At 40.7% G+C, this 20,810-nt stretch overlaps 2 protein-coding genes across 3 annotated transcripts; one reads left to right on the top strand and one right to left on the bottom strand.

Annotated features, from left to right (window-relative positions):
- Positions 1-4,195: 4,195 nt before the first annotated feature.
- LOC115565463 (uncharacterized) lies at positions 4,196-7,359 on the top strand. Its single transcript, XM_030390645.2, has 5 exons — positions 4,196-5,314; positions 5,388-6,095; positions 6,172-6,554; positions 6,628-6,862; positions 6,922-7,359. The coding sequence occupies exons 1-5, from the start codon at positions 4,316-4,318 to the stop codon at positions 7,213-7,215; spliced, it is 2,619 nt and encodes an 872-aa protein (XP_030246505.1). The 5' UTR covers positions 4,196-4,315; the 3' UTR covers positions 7,216-7,359.
- Positions 7,360-8,218: 859 nt separating this feature from the next.
- Abcd3 (ATP binding cassette subfamily D member Pmp70) lies at positions 8,219-20,710 on the bottom strand. 2 transcript variants are annotated; one of them, XM_018108423.3, is made up of 8 exons: positions 20,009-20,710; positions 12,673-12,785; positions 12,413-12,603; positions 12,261-12,358; positions 10,807-11,270; positions 10,292-10,724; positions 10,059-10,233; positions 8,219-9,518 (listed from the first exon to the last, which is right to left on the bottom strand). In XM_018108423.3, exons 1-8 carry the CDS (start codon positions 20,119-20,121, stop codon positions 9,105-9,107), a joined length of 2,001 nt encoding a protein of 666 aa, XP_017963912.1. In that variant the 5' UTR covers positions 20,122-20,710; the 3' UTR covers positions 8,219-9,104. The 2 variants fall into 2 exon arrangements, with proteins under 2 accessions (XP_017963912.1, XP_089120177.1); XM_089264051.1 differs by lacking the exon at positions 20,009-20,710 and adding an exon at positions 16,184-16,230.
- Between the last annotated feature and the right edge of the window lie 100 nt (positions 20,711-20,810).

Raw genomic sequence — 20,810 nt, 5'->3', positions numbered from 1 at the left:
CGCTGTCTGTCCCGACAGTCCCGACTGTCTCGTTCACCGTTCCCCCTGCCGTTTTCAGCTATGTCAAATTATTGTAATTTATTATTGCATGCCAAGTTAATGAGTGCGCTCTCTCGCTCTCTCTCTCTCGCTCTCGCTCTCTCTCACACACTCTCACAGCCACCAACTGCTGCTGCTGCTGCATGGAAAAATGAAAATCGAAAATTCGTGTTCGAAATGCGAGAAGTAGTAGTAAGAGTAGAAGAAGAAGAAGACGAAGCAGTTGAACAAGAAGAAGAAATTGTAGTAGTAGTAGTAGTCGTAGTAATAGTGGTAGTAGTCGAAGAAGAAGAAGAAGAGCCACAAAGATATTTCAATGCACACCTTCCTGCATTTAATCCAGTGGAAAATCAGAAAATAATGCGACAGGCAGGTAGAAAAACCGTTCAAGTCCATGTTCTCTTGATTGCCTTTTCTTTCAAGCATTCGAGTGCGTGCGTGTGTGAGTGTGTGAGTGTGTTGCTTGGGTCTTTGTTCAGTTCCTCTTTGGCTGCATTCGCCTACGAAATGGAAAGCTAATCAAATTGAGGTTGGTCAAGAGCGGAAGACAAAGAGCAGAGCAGTGCAGAGGCGTATTTTGTTAATGAAAATAACTGAAGCTTGCCAAGTTCCACCCTCCCTCCCTCCCTCTCCCACTCACTGTTGACTTGCAGCTAATTGAACTGCCCGCCAGGGGGCGCATTTGCCGGCATATGTTTGCTGTTGACGGCCATTCCTCCCCCTCTAACGGCCATCTTCTCCCTCCCCTTTCACTCTCTAGCGCGTCCATTGAATCGAAAAACCTTTTAAAGCGCTTTGCGCTGTAAGCAGCGCCTAAAAGCAGCTTACACTCACACTTACACACACACATACAGAGAGAACATTTTTGCATAGCAAAAAAGGCAAAGCAAAACCTGCCCCAGAGAGCCAAAAGTTTTCTGCACGATTGCGATGCCCTTTCAATGCGTCCGAGACCACGGCCCATTTACATACATGTACGCCCAAGGGCAGGAGGCTGGAGCATATGCCTCCGCCAGGCTTCCACGCCAACTAATCCCATAACTTTTCATTGTGCAAGTAATTCGCAAGAGCGCGCCCGCGTGTGTGTGTGTATGTGTGAGTATGTGACAATTGGTATGTGTGGGTGTGAAAACTACTAGAACTAGATTAGAAAGGGCGATGATTTTGTTGGAGACCCGGCCTGGCCGACTTCTCGGAATGCCCTACATGGGTACAATGCTTCCAAAGTACAATAGAAGACTATTTTCACTCTCTATTCGCTGATGTTCACTAGTCTCCATAACTCTACACTATCGGAAATAACTCAGGGCTACAAACATCTAATACCTCTTCAAGTGTTGGCTGTACTTTAACAGCTTTTCTATAATGTTTGTCAACTCTACAGCCAATGCGCCTATACACTATACACAACTCTACACTAGTCTCCAACAATCCGCATTATTCATTTATTCCTTTACTCTGCTCAAAGTGAGCTCAACATTGTTTTTGCCAAACTCTACACCATTTTTTACAACTCTACACCTGCTTTAACAACTCTACACTCATCTGTATCTAATTGTTTTCTACAGCTCTTATTTCTACACATTAAATAGAAACTTTACTTTACTCGAATATCGCTCTACACAACTCTCCAAAGGTCTCCACTACTATATATTTCTCTACACTACTCAATATCTATTCTCTATAACTTCTGCTAGACTGTACACAACTCTCCCAAATTGTGTTTTGCAATTCTACAAAGTCTCCACTTAACTCTACACTAAATGCCATCGATTCCAAGCTCACTAAATTAACTGAATATCAGTTTTGACCAATTGACCACACAAATGACCGTTGCCCAACACTGATTTATGTCTATTTTTGCTGCTGTGTAGCGCACACCACCAACCACAACAACAACAACAACAACATTAACAATAACATATTGATCCAATACAATAGTATATGTAAATTTTTCATAGATTAAATATATTTACATATACACACAAGTCCTTGAAAGCCGCTCAACGCACACACACACACACACATGCCCGCCCCATCCCCCCTGTCCCTTTCTGCTGCTACGTCCCCCCATCCCTCCCTCTTCTACTCAGCCTTGTCAGCGACAGGCAGAGAGACGACGACGATATCCTGGTGTTTTTTTTTTTTTGCCGCTGTGTGTCCTGCGTCCAGGAGCTCCGCTTCCGTTTGAATAAAACGCATTTTTCAAAGCATGAGCTAAAAATGCCAATGTATGTGTGCATAAATAATGTACATACACATGTGTACCCACATACATATGTATATACAAATACCATTTACATATATGTGTGTGTGTGTGTGCTGTAGGCGTTTTTGGCCAGTTAGCAAACAGAGCGAAGCCGAAGCGCCAGAGCTCGTTGCCAGTCAAACGTACCCCACCCCCACCTCGCTCCACTCTACAGTCGTAACCCTATGCCAATATTGAAACTTTCAACTATATATATATATACATATATGCACACAGTTATATACACACTTGAATTTGTGTGTGGACCACTTTCATTTTTCATCTGCTGCCTGCCTGGCTGGCCTCCTGGTCGAGACGATAAAAAAGCTTAGGCTTATGCTTTCGCACATTTTAAGCCAAGTCCCCGACCCCCACCAGCCAACTACCACCCGCCCATGCGTGTCACACACCCCCGCGCCATGCAGACCCACTCAGCCCCTTAGCTTCGGACACTACGAGAGCATAAGAGGAGCGTCTAGCGCAAAGCATTCGTAATTTTTGCCAGGGGCAGCAATACAGTAAATACTCGCCTTAACGAACAGTTTCTCTTGGGAAATGGAGCTGAGGCACTCAAGATTAACTGACTCCATATGGAGGCTGGTTCCATTTGTTTGATGTGGCTCGCATTTACGGGAACCAATTTGATCAGTTCGTCACACTGGTTCCACACTGGTTCCATTATCCAAAGCTATTCTTCCCATAGTTCCTTATCGACCCTTTTATCCACTTCTGTTTGGTTTCACTGTACATAAAACAGCGCGCATATGTGCCCGTGACGTATTTTTGTTATATATATACACACACGCACACACATACGGAAGCACTGCCACCCGCCCACCCACACCCTTCACTTATGGCACAGCCTGGGGCTAAGCTGTCCGGCAACGAATTGCGTTTTGATTTTGCATGGACTTTTAGTAAGAATAAGGAGAATAAGAAGAAGAGTAAGCAGAAGTAGAAGAAAAGACATAAAAAACAAAACTTAAATTGTAAATGCTATTTGAAATTTGAGGCACGCATGTGTGTGCGTATGCGTGTGCTGCTGATTCCATTTAAATTTTGGGGTTGACTTAAAGTTCATACTTTTGCTTTACACAAAAAGTCGTATGAATCACTATGAATAACAGAAAAAACTCATTAGCCTAATACACAAGGGAATTCGCATGATAAGAAATATGAAATGTATATGTGTAGACGAATGTATATATTTACATATAAGTACATGCATGGTTGGTTAATTAAGCGTTTGTTGACATCTTTTTTATTGGTCTTGAAAGCAATAACGTTCAGAAATGGTCAAGTGATAGTCATAGAAGAATTTGAATTTGGCGCGTTTTGTAATTACTCAATGTGAAAGCACAGCGTTGGCAACGCTAAGTACAAAGCATGCGTTGCCAACTTTTATCACTTATCGATAAGTTTGATTTTACCAAATTTGACGATTGAGTGATCCAGTTCGGCTCATGAAATAATCATTGAGTTAATTTAGTGGTTAATTAAATAAATCAAATTATAAATATATATAAATGTACTCGCTTTAATTTACATATGGATATGGTTCATATACATAAACAATTTATATACATATACAATTTAATTACATATGTAGCAATATGAATATGGAAACTTCACGAAAGCAAAATATGTATATGGTATTATTTATACATATATATATATATATATATATATATATATATATATATATATATATATATATATATATATATATATATATATAAGGAAAAATAAAACATAAATAACATATATATATATATATATATATATATATATATATATATATATATATATATATATATATAATGTGTAATGTAATGTGTTTATTTTCAAATTTAACGTATTCAACAAGAAAATACTAAATGAGTTTGGCATATTAAAATCTGGCGGAACTAGTTCTATCGATAGAAAGCAAGCGCCAAGCCAAAAGAACGTTCGAAAAAAGACTCCTGTCAAACTGAAAAAGGCTCGCGTGAAATTAATAAACAACAAATAGAAATAAACTCGGTAAAAATGAGTCCGCTTCGCTGTCACGACGCTGTCGACACACTTAGCAGCAGCAGCGGCCGCAGTAGCAATAACAACAACAATCAGAATGGCGATTCGCCTATTTTGTCCGTGGTGCTGCCCGCACAGGAAGCGGCGCTTGCGCAGGCGATTGGCTACGTGCGCGACTTTAGCAGCCAGGCGGCTGCGTATCATCAACTGAAGACCGAGGAGTCGCTGGTGCATCTACAGCGCAGCATCGCCCTGCTAGGTACCAAAGTGCAGCCGCATTGCTTTGCACCAACTCCTGGCCAACTGGAGCTGGCCAAATTCTTCATTGATTTGCATGCCCTAATGAGCACCCTCGACGCGGACTGCGAGGCCATGTGGAGCTGTGTCTCCCTGCTGCAGCATTGCAGCAGGAACTTGGAGGCTCGCCTCGCCATCGTCCAAAATTATTGCTTTGTGCCGCTGCTGAGCTACTTGCTGAAACGAACGGAGCGGCCTGAGCGCGTGCAGCGCCTGCTTTTGCTGCTGCAGGATCTCACATACGGCATACGTATTGGGTGGGAGGAGCCGTATCTGGTGGTGCTGCTGGAGCATCTGGTCGATCTGCTTCACAACCTTGAGGAGTGCGACACTAGCGCCACAAGCGTCGGCAATTCACAGGCACAGCTCGCTCTGTCGATTCTCGTGAATCTCTGCTACAAGAACTTTGTGGTGCTCTTCCTCTTTCTGCGCAGCGTCAACATCTCCAGCTTCAGCAAGCACATACAGAACCATGGCCTGCTGGCCTACAAGATGCTCATCATCCTGTCGGAGGATGTGCACTCCCTGGAACAGCGGGAATTGCATACATTCCTGCGCACAGCCTTTGCCGGCATCGAGGATTGCCTGAAGCAGTGGCATGTGCCACAGCTGCGCCACATTGTGGACTTTCTACTGGACGCACAATGCCATGCCGGATTGCAGCGTGCAATGCTGAGCTACTCGCACTACTGCGAGGACACTGAGCGGCTGTTGAATGTGAGTTACGACTCCCGATCTCTGTTATAGATACCTAATCTCTGTGCCTCTCTCTGCCTCTCGCTCTCTGTAGCAAATTGAAGCGCGTCGCCAGCTGGACGACTCAAACGAGGATATGCGCAAGCATCAGCAGCTCTGCCTGCAGATACTCATGCAGCTCATCAGCCACATACTGCAGCTGTCCGTGGACAATAGCATCATAAGCCTGGATGCCATCACGCCGCGCATTTACGAGCTGGTTTGCGACTGGCTCGAGTCGGATCTGTGCGGCGTGGCGGCCATTGAGCTGCTCGGCTCGCTGCTGAAGCTGGACAAACGGGCCACCATCGTGCAGCTCATTGCCAAGGAGCCGGCCAATGTGGTCAAGCTGATGGCCAGGGCCGAGCGCAGCGAGACAAAGTCCGCCCATGTCTCGGCCATACTTCGGCTGCTGCTCTTGCTGCTGTGCGAGTCCAAGACCGAGAAGCTGGTGCTATCCAAAATATCTGAATCCTATTTCGATAAGATACTGGCCGCACCATTGGCGCTGCTTCCTCAAATGCTGAGCTGCCAGACCCTGGCCCAATCCGAGGTGGAGAAGGCCATCTACTGCCTGCTGCTGTTGATCAACTTTGCCAGCATTGCCAAGAAGGCGTACTTGGACAAGTGCTGTGCGCTGCTGGAGCAGCCGCAGCTCCAGTACGCTCTGGCTCGTGCCATGCTCAGCGGCAACGAGCAGCTCGTGGCAGCCATGCTCCAGATAGCACAATTCGAGCACTTCCCTAAGGCAGCTGTAGCCAAGGTAAGCCAGCTTCCTCCTTCAAGTCCACCTGCCCTTCCATCTGTCAATCTTCCAACTGATTTCTTCTCATTTGCAGTATGTATCCCGCATTGGCAGCAGTGGCCAGGGCTCGCCCACGGCCAGCAGCGAGCAAGCCGAGCAGTGGCGCAATTTGAGCGCCATTCTGAAGAGCCATCGCACCCTCATGGACAGGGAGCTGGCGCAGCGGGTGAGCACACTCATCGATACCATTGGCCAAACGTTGCGTCGCAATGAGCTGCAGTCGGCGCCTGTGTCGCAGGTGATCGAGTTGTACAATCATCGCATCGACAGCCTCAACTGCACCACCCACAACATGCAGCAGCGTCTGGAGCAGGCCAGCGTTCAGCTGTGCAACAGCACGCAGCAAATAAATGTACAAAATGCGGAGCTGGAACGCTTTCAGACCAAGAACTTTGAGCTGCTCATCAGCCAGGAACGGTGAGGGATCTTCACTCAAACAACTTCAACTCCAACTGCAGCTAATCTCCCTTTGTCTTCCTCTCTTCGACAGTTTGCAAACACAGTGCAAGGATCTCAAAGCGCAGGCGGCACAGCTGAAGACAAATCTCAGCGATTTGCTCAAACGTTGGTCGGAAACATCCGAGCATCTGCAGGCCAGCGAACGCCGTCTTTCGGTCAAGCAGTCGGAGATTGCGGGCCTGCAAAGGGACTGCGAGGAGCTGCGCCGCGATCTCGCCGCCAAAAGCGAGGAGCTCCTCAAACTGGAGGCACTCAGCAAAGATAATGTAAGCATTAAGCAGCACATCAAGTGTCGGCCATGATTAACAAGTTCTTGCTCTGTTAGTGCTCCCGCATCGAAAAGCTGAAGAAGTCCGTGGTTGCCTACGAACAGGACATCAAGGAGAAGCTGCGCACCATTGACGAACGCACCACGGAGCTGGCCAAGACGCAGAAGGCGCTCGAGGAGCAGCGTGAGGCACGCAAGAGGTCAGAGGATTTGGTCAGCGTGCTGGAGACACAGCTCCAGGAGAAGAAGGAACAAATCGAGAATCTCGAAATGGAGCAAAAGGAGACAGAGGATCTACGCAAGACCATCCTCAGCCTCATGGAGAGCAAAAAGCCCAAGCGCAAAGCCTAAACAATCGCCATCGTACATTTTTTTCAATATAAAGCCACTTCTTTTTTTTTACCACCCACCTAATTGACTACGTTGTGTTCAGTCTGACAAATGCGCGCCTATAAAACACAATTACATCTTGCTTAGTATTAACTAAAATAAAACTAGTATTTGATATACGACTTTTACAAAGATGAGGGTGAAGGGGTAGATTTAGGGGTGGGGGGTAAGTTTTAACAAAAACCGAAATTGTATAAAATTCATCTTAATATACATTTTAAATTTGGAGACTCTAGCTTGAAAGATGTAGGATATATAAATATTTAAGTGGTCTTCGATAGGGTTTTTTATCGATAAAAAAATATCGGAATGAGTTATCGTTTTTTAGTGATAAGCTCGATATGCTCGATATGATATATATACTATGTGGGGTCTGCCACGCCTCCTTCTGCCTGTTACATACATTTCAACAATACCATTATACCCTGATTTCCCATTTTCAACGGGTTCAGGGTATAACAAAAATTCCAAGCGATTCAATTTTCTGACAGCAATGGAAGGTATCAAAGATATCGTAGAGTTGTGAAATCCCTATATATAGTACGGTTGGGAAATCATCATATATGTATTTATTATATTTATATATTCCTGTACTAAGTTGAGTTGGCTTTGAAGTCAATTGAAAATCCTTGAACTAATAACTTTTCTAACCCATTTCTCATATATATATGTATATACAGATATATCAATATATATAGCTGCCTTCTCTCTCCAGTTAGCTCCAATTAAAACTCGGTTGTTATTCGATCGTTTTCTTTGTATATACATTTTAATGCAATTTACAGCAACTGGCATGCAATGCAATTGTTTGTTGTTGCCAGCTGCTGCAGTTGTTGTTGTTGTTGTAGCGCAAATGATCAAATAAATCAAAAAATAATAATAAGAAAATTAAAAAAAAAAATAGGGAAGAGAAGAGAACAAGTCCATTACAAATTCCAATTTAACCGAAACAAAATTAATAATGTTATATGGGGGGTAGGAGAAAAGCAAGATAATATATGTATATATTAAATATTATATAAATTACAAGATAGTGCATTATACATGGGATTTGCATGTGTGTCTCTGTGTCGGTGTGTGCGTGTGTGTGTGTGTGCGTGTACAAGAGTGTTTATCAAATTTACTAAATGTTCGCTAAATAATGGATGCACAATCATAAACTTTAGGTTCTTAAATAACTAACACCAGCTCACATTGCTCAGGAACAGGAGCGTCTGCTCAAGCGCTAAGGAAGAATTCTTGCAAAATAAATCTCATATATATAAACGTTATATATATGTACATATACAAAAAAATTAAAAAAAAAAAAAAAAAAAACATTGAAAGCGCAGCTCGGGAAGCAAATGTTACAATAGTTCAAATGGAAGTGAAACAAATCTAAAATGAAAATTCACAAAATATTTAAAATTGGAATGGCTGCAAATTTCGTTATGTATAATCAGAATTGCATATGTATATGTATACGCATATACATAAGCATATTTATCTAGCAATATATACAGCTCGCGGCTTGGAAGCAAGTCCGGGACAAAAGTGGAGTTGTTTAGCAACAACAAATTGGCAAACTTTTCAAATTGCAGTTAAGACAATATTACAATATATAATAAATATATATACATACATACACATGTATATGTATATGTATATATATTGATTGGGTATCAAAAACTATATGCTAAATATATTCCATGCAATGTCTGTAATGTATATACTATATATATATCCGATTGTGTGTGTGTGTTTGTTTGTGTGTGTGTGCCGACTGTTGACTACTTGACCACCCCCCACCCTTGGCCCCTCCTTGCACTCTTTGTCAATGACTGTCAATCCAATGCCAAAGACACATTCGCTTAGGAGCCAAAGTGCTCCTTGTCCTGATCGATGGTATTAAACTCATAGCTGCCACGCCCATCGAATTGCAAATAGTAATCGTGATGCACCCAGAGGGATTTACGATGCGACACAGTGAAGAGCGTAATGCCCACCTCACGACAATAGCTGTACATCTTGCCCTCGACATCGACGGACACGGCGCTGGTGCACTCGTCCAATATGGCGAACTGCGGCTTGTGGTAGAAGAGACGGGCCATGGCAATGCGCTGCTTCTCGCCACCAGAGAGCACATCGATCCAGTCCTCGATCGCATCGAGTCCGTTCTCACGCTGCTCCAGATACGTTAGCTGCACAATGTCCAGGAAGTGCAACAGATCCTCATCCGATTTGCCCAGACGACGCATATCGTCGCGTGTATGGGGATAGATGATCTGTGGAAAGAGGAGAGGTTAATGATAATTGAGAGGACGGTAATTGAAGAAGAACGATAGGGGCAGAGAGCGTCGGACAGACGGAGCGAGAGGGAGAACAAGACGGATAGAAAGAGAGATACCAAGGAAGACAGATAGGGAGAAAGAGAACGAGAACGTTAGAAAGAGATAGAGAGATATAGAAAAAGTAGCAGATATGCAATATGAACTGAATAGTGAAAGAGAGAGACGAGAGAGAAAGAGACAGGTTGATTAAAAGGGAGACAGACAGATAGAGATAGAGACAATGACAGACAAATATAGAAAGAATAGCAGATATGCAATATATGCTGAATAGTGAAAGAGACAGAGGAAGAGAGAGATAGAGAGAGAGAGACAGAGACAACATTATGATCCATGTATGATATGCCCATGTGAAGAAGAGCATAGCCAGAGCATAGCTTTACAGCTTATGGAAAGGAAATGAGCTATCTGACGCAGAAGCCTTATCCCGTGATTAAGATAGTTCGGCTGGACATTCATATATAAGTCGCCCCTTACCTGATCACGCAAGCTGCCCAATGTCATGTACGGACGCTGGGGAATGTAGAAGAGTTTGCCGCGCGAGGGCTTGGTAACCTTGCCACCCCACGTGGGCCAGAGCTCGCCGAGAATGCGGAAGAGCGAAGACTTGCCACAGCCATTGGGTCCGCAGACGAGGACATTGGTGCCAGATCTACAAAAGTTCGAATGAAATCAACTAGATAATGGAGCTCCCGTAACACTCTACTCACTTCACTTCAAAGGTGAGCTCCTTTAGCAGAATATCGCCATTGGGCGTGACCAGGGGCACCTGCTCGAATCGTATGATGTTGTCCTCGAAGCACATGATGCCCTTGTTGGGGCCAAAGCTGCTGGCGGTGGCATTGGGGCCGCCGTTCTGCGTGATGCTGTTGCCATTGACCATGGTGCGCTCGTAGGTGCCCTTGTTGAGATCGCTCAGCACCTTGATCAGTTCGGTCATGCGGGCGGTAAAGCCGGCCAAGCGGGACATCTCACGGCCCGCCAACACCAGCCGGCCAATGGCCTCGGCCAGCTTGACCAGCATCCGGCCGTATGTGTAATAGGCCTGCAAGCGCTGTCCGCTATTCTCCCCGGACAGCAGCGGATGGTTCTCCGAGAAGAAGGGCAGGGACACGGCATAGAAGCCCACAATCGAAGCAAAGTCTGAAAGGCAATATTCAAAGAGATTTTTATAATGCCATTGGGTATATAGATTATAGTAATACTAAGTCTATATATCACTCACATTTGCCAATGATGTTGTCGATGATGCCCATACTGACACGGAACTCGAGGAACTTGCGCAGATGCGATCGCAGCTTCGAGTAGCTGGCGAGCAGCGTCAGCTTCTCGCGGACATTGCCCTGGTAGAAGGCGACCTCCTCGGAGTTAGTGATCAGCCTGCTGTTCACATAACGGAATTCACCCTCCAGCTTCTGCTCCTCGACGGTCAGACGGCCCGTCGGACGACGCAAGCGTGTGAGGAATACGCCAGCAAACAACAGATACAGCATCAGTATGGACGGTGTCTTTCCGCCCAGGTTTACGGTCAGCCTGTACACATAGATGAAGATATCCAGCACCGGTTTGCTGATGTTCGAATACAGATCTGTGGCACTCTCACAGAACTTGTCGATGTCAGTGGTCAGCAGCTGATCGGCATTCGCTATTCGGTTATCCAAATTCGACATTTTGTAGTACGTATAGCCGCTGAATTGGGAGAGGAGGGATGGAAAATTGGAATTAGAAATATACAAATATAGATATTAATCTATTATATTATGTAGAGGAGTTGAAAGAGTCATTCCTTCATCATTTCATTCCCAACTAAAATGGGAGCTCTACTCAGAGGGAAAAAAGGTAAACGTTATTTGAAGTTCGTATAAAAAAGTTTTCCCTATATTCCAATTGTAAGGAAAACTAAGAAACGTATAAATCATTCATTAAGATGAGTTTTAGTTCAGTGACCAGAGCTAGACTAATCTGATTAAGATTACAAATATACTCGATATCTTTAACAACTTTAGCCTCTATCTACATCTTCCATATAGAGATGTGAATTACTATAGTTACTAAGTTTCTCATTAGTAAACGCTTCATACTATAAACTCTAAGCGGCCTGAGCAGCTTGCATTAAGAACGAATTGCTGGATCATAGATCTAGCCCAAGTTTAATTATGTCAAAGTATATTTGATCTTTAGAGTATTACGTTTAATGGGCTCTCGCCCTCGGCCTGTCTGCCTGCTTGTCTGCCTGCCTCGCGGTCTCGCTCTCTAGACAAGTCATAAGTGCGTCTAAAAATAGATTATTAAGATCATAAACACATTAGATATACAAGTAGGCGATGGCTTGTGCTGGGCGACATTCGAGCTTGGGTCTGAGTCTGGGTCGTGACTCGACTTGGCCACAATCAATAATTATAATGGAAAGTTAGGAGATTAACAAAGTAATTAAATAGTTATGTGGTTTATTATATCATTATATTATTAACGCTTCCTATATACATATACAGCAGGGCCATACCTTCAACTGATTCTTCTTTCCCATTTCCAATTTTATAGTTTACGATGTAGAAATTTGCCATTTTCAATTAATTGAGAATAATTTCTTCGTTTTCTTCTCTCTTCAAATCATCTTCTTCTATTATTTTTGATCGAAATTCTCTCGAACATTCTCTAGCTCCTTTTAGCTCTACTTACTTGAGGTACTGGCTGTACAAATGATGGGTTAGATTTGTGCGAAAACGCAGCTTCAGCTCGCCCAGACTCCATTTCAGCACATTCGTAACCACAGAGATCTACAAAGAGAAATTCTTAGCGAAGCCCATAATGAGAATCAATTGCGAGCTTACCGCTGGTAGCGCGGCTAGATATTTCAGTAGAGCCGTCTTGAATTTGGCCCGATTCATATGTATTATGGTGCTCTCCACAACGGTCGCATTCTGTATCATCCAAATGTCGCTGACGGAGCGACCAATCAGGGAGCCGGCGATCAATAGCAACAGACCCGTCTCAATGCTCCAGAATCTGGGTATGAGTATGGCTAAAGATAAAAAAAATAATGTGATCATTAGCAATTTCAAGCTCTTTCTCGGCATTGTCTATTACTTACGCAGCAGCTGTCTCAACTGTTTGAAGAATACTGAATTCACATGTGCCTTGCTCGATTTTTTGTCCTTCTTCTCCGATATGGTATACTGAATTTTTTCCTCATAGGCCGATTTCCTGTAAGAAATATAATTGTATTCATTATATTTAGATTTGTATATATTGTAATATATATATTGTAATTTCGAATCAGTTCATAATTCTCAATTATTTTTGTAAAGGTGTAAATATATTATTAAAAGTTAACCGAAAAGTTGACTTGAAAATGGGCTTCAGAATGTTGTCAAAAATTTTAATAAATTTGTATATTATTGCACACGCAAAACCTAGAAGTTTCTATATGATTGTCGTTTCCAGTTTCACAACTTCATTGAATCTGAGAATTCTACACAAACCTTGTAACAACTATACGGCTGTCATTTATCCCATTCGCCAAACTGTTATTATAGTGTATTACTATAAATTAAGTGTAAATACATATACATATATATATATTTACATATACATATAGGTAAGAAGATACTACATACTATTAAAGTCCATTAAAACAGCATTTTAATGATTATATCGGAATCGCAAAGTTTTGCAGCTGTTTCTTCAAGAACATAGAATGAGATAGGTCTGTTTTTATGATAATTGAATTGCATAGATGTGTACGTACATATAATATATAATAACATATAGCTGAATATTGAGCTATCATTAACACTGCACTTAATCACGATTGAGGTATTACTCGTGTTTGATCCCTTGAAAGCGAGAACCTACGAAACTTTTTGTGTATTTAAAGACGTGGCATACTCTACAAAAATTGACATTATTCTATATATAATTGTAAATATATATAAATATCTGTGCGTACACATGAACCTAGCTATCTAGCAAGCTACAAGGCTAGTGATATAAATAAAATAAGCAATAGAAGTTTATCATTTATTTCCGATAACCCGTTGCATTTATCTCTCTAGATAAAAATGGATATTTTATTGTGACCACTAAAGCTGGAGAATCCAAAGTTTTCAAAGCAATCTGCTTTGATGTGTAGCATATCAGATTTCCTATAGCAGATACCCCCCGTGTAATTGTATGTGTGCCTAAAGGGTATATCCTAGTCGGCTACACCAGAGCGCAGCACTCTCTTTTGCTAATTTTGTTTGATATCTTAATTGCTTTGCACGGATCCGGATGTAATGTAGCCGATCAAAAGGTCAGACACTTTCATATTTATGCAACAAGTGTATGTGTGTGTGTGTGTGAGTGGATTGTGGAACGTGTCTGTGGGTGGCCATTAAGACACAAAGTGCAAAGCTCGCTTATCAGAAAGGTGTTTGGAAAGGCCAACGTATATCAGCTGCTTATCGTGACTTGTGGACTGTGATTATGGAATCTATAGGTGTGTGTGTGTGTGTGTGTGTGTGTGAGTGTGTGCGTGTGTTTGCCTCGACTGTGAAACCTGTGGGTGGCAGTCAAAAGACAAAGTGCAAAGTGCCCGCTCGCATTCCACGGCGGCTGTGGACCGACGCAGAGCAGCCTCATACGAATTTGATGATTGGCGATGACTTGCACTTTATACTGTAGACACAACATACTCTTTCAGGCTTCTTCTTCATCTTTCTATTCTCCATCATCATTAGTTGTTGCTGCTGCCATTTGTGTGTGGGCAAAGTGTTGAGGTTTTATTGCTGATTTGCTCATTTCTATCAATTCCAACGCATTGACATACACACACACACACACACACACACATGTATGTATTGTATTTATATTAAGAGACTATTGTCGAGTGAGAGTGTGTGAGTGAGTGAGTGAGCATGTGTGTGGCAAGGGGTGAGACGTGTAACACGTGTTCGGGTCCGTAGGTCGGTCAATCGCATTTGATGATCACGATGCCGTTGACTTGTATTTTCGTATTTACTTCTAATACTAGAGATGTGCACAAAGTCAGCGCGTGAGCAGCTATGAATAACAAGAATATATCGATTTCCACATACCGTTATTGCCCATGGCAGTGTTCAAAAAGAAAATTTGTAGTGATAAGCACAATATTTTGTAAACATTTTGTAATGTGCTACATAGATTAACATATTGTTTGGTTAATTTAAAAGTTATTCTTGGCACTTCAGCAAAATTAAGATGTTGATAGAAATAGTAGAGCTTAATAAAATAGAGGCATAAAACCATTTAACATTAGTCTAACTCTATATAAGCACATATGTACATATATAGTCATTTCATATCTTAAAGCTTGCTTCCATGACACGACGCTTGCGTCAGCGCCCATCGCTAATGCGATATTTGTAACATATTTCTAATCTGATTTGAGAGTGGAGTGGTTTTGCTGTTGCTATCAGCTGTTTTAGCTGTCGCTAATTATTGTGATTAATCTGCTTAACCAGACGCTCGTCAACATCAGACCCAAAAAAACATAGTGCAAAGGGTAAGGCAATAATGCAGCAACAAAGCGAGACGCCCCAGTTAAAAGCTTTGTAATTTGCTCAATAAAAAATTCAAACACTGTTGAATCTATAGGGTAAAAACATAAAAACAAACACATATGCACTTGTGCATGTGTGTGTGTGTGTGTGTGTGTGTTTGTGTGGTATTTGTGCATGTTCATTTTATACGATTGGCTTTTCGTCTGATTTCTTGCCTCTTGAAGTTTGGCCAAGCAGATTTGTTGATTAACCCAACAACAAAGAAGACTACAAAGCAAAAGAAACGTCAGAGAAAGAAACACACACACACACACACACACACACGCACATGACTGTGGGTTTTGCTGCCGGTATTTTATAGCCGTCGCCGCTTTGTTTGACCAACAACAAGGCAGGCAGCTTAACACTAACACACATACACATACATACATATATATCAAGAAATATGTATACTAAGTGTGTGTATGTGTATTTGTGTGAAATATGGATAGATTGGTAACGGCAACTTTTTCTCTGAGTACAAAGTTCAAAAATCATGTCTCATCTATATGCATATATGAATATACATATAAGGGCATAAATAACTAATAATATATGTATATACATACATGTTTATATACATACATTCGTATGGTATGCATATACATTTGATCAATTTTGCTATACACTTGCTTACTCTTACTCTTACACACCGTTCAGTACATTCTAATTAGTTATATTTAACGCTTGGCACAATTTAAAAGCGAAATGAAGTGCGCCAACAGGTGCATGTGTCAAGCACTTTGAATTATGCTAATTTTCCAAGCAACAAAAACAAAGTGCTCGATAGCATTCAAATAGGCCAAGCAACAGCTGTTGCCCAGTAATGTTAACAGTAATCGTTGCCGTTAAGCGTACGTAAATCTGTCAATCAAATGCAATTTCCCATCATATCTCTTATAAGCAGCGCATGTATGTTCGTATGTATGTAAATGTTCCATGAATGAGCGCGCTTTTTTTTTACCACTTGTATTTATGTATTGCGCAACAGCCGGCAAAGCGAGAAAAAATATGTACACATATATGTATGTATTTATATACCTGTAGAATGCCAGGCAGAAATTAACATTCATTCTGGCATGGGTATGCGAAATATAGAGACGGAACAGACAAATGCGAACGGTAACTACATACATAGGTACATATGTACACTCATGATGAAAATAATAGGTACACCAAAATTTTTTTTAGAGATTCTGTCATAACTAATTAATATTTGATATTTTTGAAAAAAATTTGATGGTAACTTTAAGGAAACCATCTGGCAATATGATGCATGCCAAAAAAATTTTTGTATTTTCCCGTAAATTTTTTGTAGTCACAATTCATTGAAAAGAGCTTGCTGAAAATAATAGGTACACTCGATCTCTTCAGTCTGGAAAAAAATTTTAACCAAAGAAAAACGTCTTTTATTGTTATAAAATATTAAGTAGTCTTCACAGAGACGTTATAAGTAAAAAAAAAATAATCAATATCATATGTAGATGGGTCGGAATATTCATTGTTCCAGTGAGGAACGCAGAATTGCTAAAAATCTTATAAGGAGTGGCAAATCTTTGCGGGAAATCGCCAAACTGATGAACAGATCTCTTAATTTTGCTATAAGGGTGCAAAATAAAAAAGAAACACGTGGACGTTCATCAAAAACCACAGCAGAACTGGACAGATGCATTACAAGAATTGCACAATCTGACCCTTTCAAATCTTCAAGGGTTAATGCATCCGAAATAGATAATATTATTGATGCTTCTTCAATTGGGGGATGACTACATATGGCTAAGCTACCAGGTCGCACCAAAAAAATGGTTCTTTAATACGCATTAAAAAATTTGATGATAATGCAAAACTTTTGCTAAAGACCACATCACCTGGGAAGGATCTGAAAGTCAAAAAAAGTGGCGTAATATCCTATTTATCGACGGAACCAAAATTTGCCTATATAGAAATGATTATTCTAGACATGTAAGAATCCCTAAAGGAAAAAAATTGGATCCTCGCTAAACAAAAAAAATAGTGAAGCATGGCGGTGGAAACATTATGGTGTGGAGATGCTTCTTTTGGTATGGAGTATATCCGATTTTTCTAATATCTGGCAATATGAGAACAGCTGACTACAGGGATATTATCGCAAATATAAAAATAACATATGCTGAGAAAAACATGCCCCTGCGGTGGGATTTTCAGCACGATAATGGCCCGAAACACCCGTCTAAAAAGAGTAAAAACTTGGTTTTTTGTTAATAAAGTGGAAACTCTCGCTTGATCCAGTCATTCTCTTGATCTGAATCGAATCGAAAACTCGTGGAGTGAATTGAAAAAGCAAATGGTAAAGAAAAAATGTGATAACAAACGCCAGTTATAGGATTGCATCCAAGAAACTTGAAGAGAGATTCCGATTGGGACCTGCCAAACTTGAATTAGGAGTATGTCCAAGCGGATAGAAATATTTATTAAAAATCAAAAAGGATATATAGGATATTAATCCAACAATATAATAGCAAAAGATTTTTAATGATTTGAAGATCAAAAATTTAAATACAACTTTTCAAAGTAAAGTGTACCTATTATTTCAGTCAAGCACAAAAGCTGCACTTTTGATTTTTTGTTTGTAACTTTTGAAAAAATAAATTTTTTTTTTCCAAATTTACTTATTTTCTTTTATATATACCTAAAACAGAAACGTGCATTAAAATTTTAATGTTTGGGTCAGTAGAAAAAATGTTTTGCTAAACTAAACTCAATTTTAAGAAGTGTACCTATTATTTTCATCATGAGTGTATGTGTATTATGCTTAAAATCATTGATACTCATTGGCGGCAGGCGGTCTCTATTTCCTTCTTCTTCGTATTCCACTAGTGCAACACGCACGCATACACGCACACATATACACATATTCAGGCAAATTGAGAAATGTAAACAAAGTATGGCCGGCATTTGACTGTGCTTTGCAGATGTGTATAGAGATGTACATGTGACTGTGTGTGTGTGTCTCTCTCTCTCTCTCTGTGTTTATATTTACTTTGATTGGATTTTCGCTGCTGCTGTTGCTGTCGCCGTCGCCGCAACAATATGTCAAAGTTGTTGCACTTTTGTACATCGATTTGCATGAAATGCTTTTTTATATTAGTGAAAATTCACAATGCAAATCGAGTGTGCAAATGCGACAGGAGAGAACTGCCAGGGGATGAAGGTCGATTTAAAGCTACAGGTTGAAGCGCAGTTAATTAACGGTATGGGTCACTAGTGGCAGCATATAAATATTTATCGATATCGACTGCTAAACGGAGCTACATAATAAATCAAACAAAACAGTTACAATAATGTACCAATATACAAATTTATGTTGGGCACATATATGTATATACATATAGAATAAAAGCAAAGTAAAACTAATTAACAAGCACATGTATATTTTTTCTAATTACAAATTTCTTTGTTGTCTTTTATGACTAATCGCTTAGATAAAAACCAAACCCAACCCAACCAAACTATTTTGATCCCTTTACCATTGCAGGAATTTTATTGACAGAACTACAAACATACATTTAAGCAATTGTATGTACAAATATATATGTATATACATATATCATGTATCAACAATATTACGATGAATATGAATTCATTCAATTCGGAGCTTAGCCAACTACTTAAACTAATTGTAAACGTCATGCAAACAAAATGCGATCACAATATCAATTCATTAGACCAAAAGCTTTCAACATATTGTTATACATACATATATAGATTAATTTATATAACTTACAAATATCTATATATGTACATATATATATGTACATAAGTGTGTACACGCGTATTATAAGGGAGCGATAACAATATTTGGTGGGAAACGTGTAGCGACTTAGCTTAAGGTTTCCTTTAACAACAGCCACTCAGACGTGGTGAGTACCGAGGTTTGGCACACCTGAAGATTAGATATCAGCTAATGGCACTAATAGGTGCAATTCAAAAAATGAAGGAAACTACGTGGACATACATATATACATATCGACCTTTCCACTTGCCGACACGTGAAACCAGCATGAACTAAACCCATTTTGAAAATCATTGACTTAGATTATATATACGTATAGCCGAAATAGAGCAAAAATATCTATGATCTAAGAGAAAAGAAAATTCCCAATTTATATGCATACATACAATATACATCGATACATATACATAAATTAGTAGTTGCTGCTCTTGGTTAGAGCTGGCACGAGCAAGCAATGGTCCATCTTTAGCAGCAGTGAACAAGAGGAAGACAAACGCAAAAGGGAACAGCAATTACAGCAATTACGAGCACTCGATCAGCTGTGAAGCAATCGCATTTGGCATCTTGTTGCTGCTGCTGACGTCCTTGGTTTGAAGCTGCAAAATGGGCCAAAAAAGAAAAAGAAAAACAAAAACCAAACAAAACCAGTTGGGAACTACAGACTGTGTGCCTAAGAGTCGCATCGTACGATCCACACACACACAAAAACCAAGCGAACGTCACGTCAAGTGCGGGTAGTGCTGAGATATTTGGCCATTTTCTAGCCTATTTCTGGACATTTACAAATTTCAGCCGGAGACAGGTGAGCAATATTTATTTATATATAGATAAGTATATATTAGACAAAGTGGATAAGTATATACAATTACACAAAAGAAACCTATTTACATTATTAAAGCTAACATTCAGCAATGTTAAGCTAGATGTTCGATAGTTTAGGGTTTTTGCCCTTCAAGCTGTGCCAGCACTCGCTGCCACGGCGCACATAAAAAAATCAAATTACAATTATTTCAGTCAATGTCAGACACTTTCGTGGTGCAGCCAAGACCTTGCCCAATGTTTCTATGTTTTATATATAAATATATATAGCATACCTCTTGTTATTGGATATTTTGCCATATGCGATTATCCATAGAGCTGCCGTCATGCCAGCCACACCAACAATTGCGCTTTGGTTCTGCGCCAATTTGCTCAGAGCTGGAGCCATTTTAATTGGGCGAAAGTTCTTGCACTCTTTCGCACCGATACACGCTACACACGCACTCACTCGCACTCACGTGCAAAACGTAACAAACAAACAAATAAAGAAAAAAAAAGGACCAAAATAAAAGGAAAACGGAACTATTGTACGCCTGTTGTTGTTGTTGGCTTCTTGGTAGTTTGTCCTGTGCGACAGACCTGTGCTTTGTGTTCACCCAACAGCCCTGTTACTAGTGCGTAAGCGCGTGTGTGTGTGTATGTGTATGTTTGTTGGAAAGGTAAACTGTCGCAGATACTGGCGTTGCACTTTTATTTACATAGGCATTAAATACTATGCATTGTATTGGCCAGCAAATGCACTTTGATATTATTTAATTTCTTCTTTTATTTTTGTTGTATATTTATTTCGTTGCACGACGGAATATTCGGTCCACTCAACTGAGTTCTTCGACAACACAATTGACTGATGAACAGTTAACAACTATATATATTAATAAGTTGGACTGGAATAAAATTATATTTCGTTTTGACGCAGCACACCCGCATTTAAACAAATACACGTCCGAGCTCCGGCGCAACAACAACAAATGTGAACGCTGGCGATGTGCACTGTCTACTATGGATGAGCGATATGGGAAACAATAATTATCGATAGCCCACGGGTGTTGGGAAAGTAAGAAAGCGCTGTTTAGCAGC

This window comes from Drosophila navojoa, chromosome X (genome assembly GCF_054131105.1).
Source record: "Drosophila navojoa isolate 15081-1374.11 chromosome X, UAZ_NAV_1.0, whole genome shotgun sequence".
Classification (NCBI taxonomy): Eukaryota; Metazoa; Arthropoda; class Insecta; order Diptera; family Drosophilidae; genus Drosophila; species Drosophila navojoa.
Note: the sequence above shows the minus strand (reverse complement) of the source record. Positions and strands in the feature narration are given on the sequence as shown.